Source organism: Rhea pennata, chromosome 14, assembly GCF_028389875.1.
Source record: "Rhea pennata isolate bPtePen1 chromosome 14, bPtePen1.pri, whole genome shotgun sequence".
In the NCBI taxonomy this organism is placed as follows: Eukaryota; Metazoa; Chordata; class Aves; order Rheiformes; family Rheidae; genus Rhea; species Rhea pennata.
The window spans coordinates 10,289,127-10,295,147 of NC_084676.1; the positions used below are offsets into that span (position 1 = coordinate 10,289,127).

The 6,021-nt window shown below is 51.3% G+C and overlaps 1 protein-coding gene across 2 annotated transcripts; it reads right to left on the bottom strand.

Moving 5' to 3' along the window:
• Positions 1–569: 569 nt before the first annotated feature.
• Positions 570–5,585, bottom strand: ATOX1 (antioxidant 1 copper chaperone). Of its 2 annotated transcripts, none has more exons than XM_062587406.1 (4): positions 5,526–5,585; positions 4,087–4,162; positions 2,609–2,751; positions 570–790 (listed from the first exon to the last, which is right to left on the bottom strand). In XM_062587406.1, exons 1-3 carry the CDS (start codon positions 5,529–5,531, stop codon positions 2,618–2,620), a joined length of 216 nt encoding a protein of 71 aa, XP_062443390.1. In that variant the 5' UTR covers positions 5,532–5,585; the 3' UTR covers positions 570–790; positions 2,609–2,617. The 2 variants fall into 2 exon arrangements, with proteins under 2 accessions (XP_062443390.1, XP_062443391.1); XM_062587407.1 differs by having other exon boundaries at positions 2,599–2,751.
• Between the last annotated feature and the right edge of the window lie 436 nt (positions 5,586–6,021).

A 6,021-nucleotide genomic window follows, 5' to 3' on the forward strand; every position in this document is an offset into this window, starting at 1 on the left:
CTGAAATTTTACAAATGGGCTAGGAAGGGTTCAAGAGGAACACTTGCAAGGGAAAGGGACTCATCTAGATGTCTTGAGCTGGAGTCAGAATCTGAAATGATACCTCACATGTATACAGTTATGCAGTCCCCTAAAAAGCACTAAGCTGAGTCTGTGTTTCCTGCTCCTACCTGCTGGCTCAGGCTGTCAGCTGAACCACGTTGCTAGAGACCAGAGCATTCTGCTTTGAGGGCCTCTGCCCCCAAAGAATATTTGGTTATCCCTGACCTATAGCACCCACTGCAGAAGTCTCTCCTTCCCAGGATTTGCAATCCAAATGGAAAGTTTGGCTGTTCTGTGATGAAAACATCGACTGAGACACTGATTCGCCCAATCTAAGCAACATTCAATCTCAGTTCTCTTGAGACATGTCTCTCAGGCAGAGACTGCAGCCAGCTTCTAGAAGTAGGTGCAATTTCCTCTGAGACTTGTCTTACATACAAAGGGTAGTATCCCATCTGTAAGAGCCATCTCTTTCACAGAAAGCCATGTAAAGCAGTACAATGACACACAAGACACACAGACATGCATTGACATATAGAAGAAGTGCCTTGATTTACTGAGGGACCAGAAACAGTATATAATCTCCTTCTACAGATTTCTCCGCTTCTAAAGACAGGATGCAGCTATCTCCTCCTGCCAGCCCTCTGCTTTCTGACATCTGGCAGGGTAGCAATGGTGAAATGATGGAGCAAGCTGAGAGGTATGTAAACAGTTAAGCCGTCTTTTTGCTGACGTCATACCCGAGTTCCTGCAAAATAAATAAATAAATAAATAAAGAGGAGAAGAAACAAAGCACAAAGGCGATAAAGTTATACAAAGATGCCCTCTGCTGGTCACATCTCAAAGGAAAGCCATTGACCTGAGCCAATGTGTCTGTGTCAATGATTTGCAACTTCCCCCTCTTCCCTTACAGGTAAACTCCTAAAAATATTCCCTGGGGAAGCAAACATGCTGTAAAACTTAAATTGAGTGACTTTTCCCTATTAGAAGGGACAGCCTAGCCTCCCCTCTCCTTTGTTTTGGATTCAGTGATCATCAGGCAAGTCCACTAGCTTCAATTAAAATCCAGTGGAAGAAAAAAGCATTTAGAGAAATGCCAGTTTTCTTCCAGGTTATCCAGTCGAACTGGTTCTCCTAGCTGCCTTGATCCAATATAAGGAAAGTGATGAGAACACAGGGCTAGTGACATAGGGATGGGAACAAGGGATACCTCAACATTATTCAAGACTGGCTTTGCAGCTGTAATGGGAAACTGCAGCCTTAATTAACTTTAGCAGACCTTTGAGTCCACAGTCCCTGGAAGTTGAAAACAGCTTTGTAGTCAATACAGACTAGGAGCTGAAAATCATTCAGGCCCTATTCAACCCAGAGTATGTTTCTCTGTTTTAAATATTAACTTATATTTGATTAGAAAATTAGGATTTAAACAACTTCTCAGAAATATTGTGAGCTTGTTCACATGAGACAAATTGCACAGATTTTAAATCTGTTAAGTCAGGCTTGCATAGGCATACTGGTATCAGTTCAACTCTTTCCTGTTTCAGCTTAATTCCTACTGGTGTAAATTACAAGTTTAAACTACAGTTATCAACTGGAAATTAAATCAGCGTGAAATGGTTTCAGTGTGTCCATGCTGGACATCTGTGGTGATCAAACTAGATCATTTTAAAAGTGTCACTGGACTGGAAAGCTACACTGACAGAGACAAGCTTTTCAGAGATGCTATATAATAATCTTGGATAAAAAGAACGGTATATGCAATGAGTGGGCAACCCTCTCCTCCCATTTCATTCTTTTCCACTGAAAGTGAACCCTGCCTGCAAAAATACTTCACTGTTAGGTGAATGACAGTTTAGTGCTGGGGCTCTAGGAAAATCCATAAGCTGCAACAATCAGGTTGCCTGGGGACAGACGTCTGGTTCGCTGGGGGCTGAAGGAGTTAGGAACTAATCTGAAAGCCACCATTTTATGTCTGTGAGGGCAGCTCCTTTCCATCTTTGTTTTTAGCAGAGGATGTAACATCAACAGTAGCACAAGCTGAAGTTAGAGGTCCCTTTGCAAATGAACAACCCCCTACATACCCATCCACATGGGGCCTTCTGCCCCATTGCCCTTCCTGATGATGTTGGGGGATACTACTCCTGCACAGCTGGTGAATGTCTTTGGGATTTGTTTTTATGGATGATGAGCTCTAGCAAAGCTCTAGGTTCTCCTGAGAATGGCACACTTCTGTATTCTTCTACTTATCCATGCAATCAGACCAGCTAATAAAAAATATCAGTTTAAACCTCCCGAACTATCAGATTTGAGTCTCCTTTAGCAGCAGACACAACCATGGTCACATAGGCTTTGCAGGATAATTAAGGGGTCCCAAACAGAAAGGGAGCTGCCTGCATGTGGTCCAGGCACTTCTACAACATGAGGGGCTTGCTAAATTTGGACCAGCAAGTCTTTCTCCTTTGTGCCTCCCAGGAAGCAGACCGGTTTACCGAGAGAGCTGGAACAAGCTCAGATCTCTCTTTTCAGTGTTTCATATGCCCAGTATATATACCTAACCTCATCATACCAGGGAAGTCTATTGTGTAGACTTCTCCCCAAGGTAGGATGCATTCTTTCCAGTCTTCTTCAGGGTTTCCAAGAGCGTGTCAATGCTATGCTCTGAGTCGATGCACACCTTCTTGTTGGGCAGGTCAATATCAAATTGGACACCTATGAGGAGAGGAAAAACATGCTCCACAGCTGAGAGCAGGCAAATGGCCTGACAACGAGGGAAAGCTCACCTTAAATTCATCTGAGCTCTCAAGGCTGTCAGTCAAATGCATATATGCCTCCTCCCAGCAAACCCTGATACTGTCAACAACCAGCAAAACCAAACCAGTGTCTTACCAGCACTGGTGCAAACAAAGGCAGGCTTCCCACAGATCTGTTTCTTGCACCAGAATTTCTTGACTGCTTCAGTCTCCTTGCTCTCCCCTATAGCATCACAATCACTCATGCAATAACTAGAATGAGCTAAGTTTAAATCAGCCATCGTAATCTCCGGCAGCTCAGTCTGTGCTGTGGTTCAGCATGCAATGGGCATAAGGGCTGGGGCAGGGTAAAGACAGGTTCTTTCAGGGACAGTGTCAGCTAGCAGCTGCAAGAAGGAGGAAGCACAAAGCACTTTCCAGCGTAGATCTCCCAGTGGCTAATCAGGGTGAACTTTCTACCCAGTGAGAGGAACTGGACATGAAGTATCCAGCCACCTATTTTCACAAAACTTGTAGGCGTGTACCAGCTTTGAGAACTCTGCCTACTCACAGTAGGCAAAAATTGGTCAGCATGTTCAAGAGTGAGGGGAGAAGGGAAGTGCTGACACACACATAGAGAAAGTGGAATTGCTACTGCCAGGTAATGGGATCCTAGAGAAATCCTGGAGCTTTTGGCTTAGTGACTGAAGGCCATTCTCCCTTGGTTGGGTAGGAGAGCAGGATGACAGGCCCTCACGGCTGACAAGTGTAGACCTGATCCTTCTCTTTTGGTAATCTCAGCTTAAAGGAGACACAATTTTCCCAGTGGTTGAGCTCTCTGCTGAACAACTTTTCAGAGTGACAGCTCTGTGCTTGGAAGCTGGTTACATGCCTGCAGAACAACCAGACATCTTGGCCCCATCCTTGGGGACAATGCCTGGCAAGGCATCCACCTCCCTTCCTTCTGACCAGTCTGAGAAGGTCTCTACCACTGCAGCTCCCAGTGGGTCCAGGATATGGCCTTGGTGATTTACAGAGCCACTTCATGGCTGCAGCCTCTTGCAGCCACAGGGCAGCTCCTCCCTCCCTCGTCATTTATCCAGGAGTCACAAGAGTCCTGCTAATAATCAGTGATTCATTACTGACTAACCAGTATGCCTGGAGCAGAGTGGTGAGGGTGGAGAGAAGAGGTTTCAAACTAGCTGCTTTCAGCTTTCACCCACAGTGCTAATCTTGCGAAACAGAGGACTCCAGGGGAGTGACATCCAGCTCCAGAGCTGGCTGCCACACATGCAGCACTGGTAGTTCAACTCACCTCCCAGCCTTTGCAGGACACGTGTGACTGCATTGGAGCAGCCTTCACAGGTCATGTCCACAAAAAACTCGTGTTTCTGAAAAGAGGCAGGTGAGCAATGAGGGACGGTGCAGCTGGCAGCACATTGATGGTTTTGTGAGTACTCATTCTCCGCACTTGCTTTTTAGCCCCCAAAATGTGGATTCATATCCTCCCCAATCAAAAGGTCAGCACATGCTACAGAGATCCTCAGCAAAACCTGAAGCTCTCTGTACCCCTCTGTACGATGTCCTTGTGGTGTCCCTCACAGAATACCTGTGAGGACCTTCGATGCCATCTGGTACAACCTCCTCAAAGCAGGGCCAACTTCAAAGTTAGCTCTGGTTTCTCAGGGCCTTGTCAAGTTTTCAGCTAAAGTCCTCACAGAGAATTCAAAATGGAAAGGGATTAAGGGACAGCAGTTCCTATTAGCATTTTGAAATGTAATTAGCATTTTATTGATTTCTTTATAACGGGAACACTTTGGAGGGGTGTGGTTGCATGGGAAGGAGAGGACCTTCCCAGAGTCAGAGAACACTAGAGGAAGAAGGTGTTTTCAGTGTGCAAATGACAGCCCCAAGTGGGACGACAGCCTTGGTGCCAGGCAGCCCTCCTTCCCGCAACATGGCCATAGGGCAGCAGGGGTCCAGCACTGGACCTGGGCTGCAGCTGCCTCACAGCCAAGAGCAGGCAGTGGGTCAGTGGGTGCGGCAAAATCCCCAGCGCTATGGGGTGACCCCGACCAACTGGCTCCTCTGCCATCAGGGCTGGCAGTGCCTTCCCAGCCCCAGCATCCCTACTGGGGCAGGGCCCAGCTCACACAAAGACCTCGGCCCCACATGGATCCTCCCCCGGCCCCACACGGATCCCCCCTCACCCCGCACACCCCTGCCCACATGGATCCTCCCTCGGCCCCACACGGATCCCCCCCTCACCCCACACACCCCAGCCCACATGGATCCTCCCTCGGCTCCACACGGATCCCCCCTCACCCCACACACCCCAGCCCACATGGATCCTCCCTCGGCCCCACACGGATCCCCCCTCACTCTTCACACCCCAGCCCACATGGATCCTCCCTCGGCCCCACACGGATCCCCCCTCACCCCACACACCCCAGCCCACATGGATCCCCCCTCACCCCACACAGCCCAGCCCACACGGATCCCCCAGCCCATACGGATCCCCCCTCACTCCCCACACCCCAGCCCACACGGATCTCAGCCCATCGGACCCCCCTGGTCCCACACGGACCCCCCCACCCCGGGCCCCACACAGCCCTCCCAGCCCCGTCTCCCCACCCCGCCCCAGCCCCGATGCCGATCCCGGCCGGGCCGGGGCCCCGGCTCCCGCGGGGAGGCCCGGCCCCCACCGGCCCCCATTGGCCCCAGGGGCCCAGCCCCCGCCGGCGCGGCACCCACCGGCATGGCCGAGCGCGGCGGCGGTCGCGCGGCGGCGGTTGCGCGGCGCGGCGCGGGCGGAGGAAGGGGCGGGACGGGCCGCGCTCCGCGCCGCGCCGCTCCCGCCGGCCGCCCCGGCCCTGCCCGCCGCCCCCGGTCCCACGCAGGGCCCCGGGCCCCACACAGCCCCCCCGCTCCGCGCAGACACCAGCCCCACGCAGACCCCCCCCACCCCACGCACCCCCCCCGGCCCCACGCAGGCCCTCCCGGCCCCACGCAGATTCCCCTCCCCTGCCCTACACAGACCCCAGCCCCACATAGCTCCCCCCCAGTCCCCTAAACACCACTTGCTCTGCAGAGGTCTGCCAGCCTCACGCAGACCCCTCACCCCATAGGGTAATATATGTCAGACTGATGCATACAGTGGTTAATACACTGCATTATATTGTATTGCATTGCATTATAAATAACATATACCCCAGCCCCCCAGGCAGCAGGCAGGCTGGGAGCCAGGTTT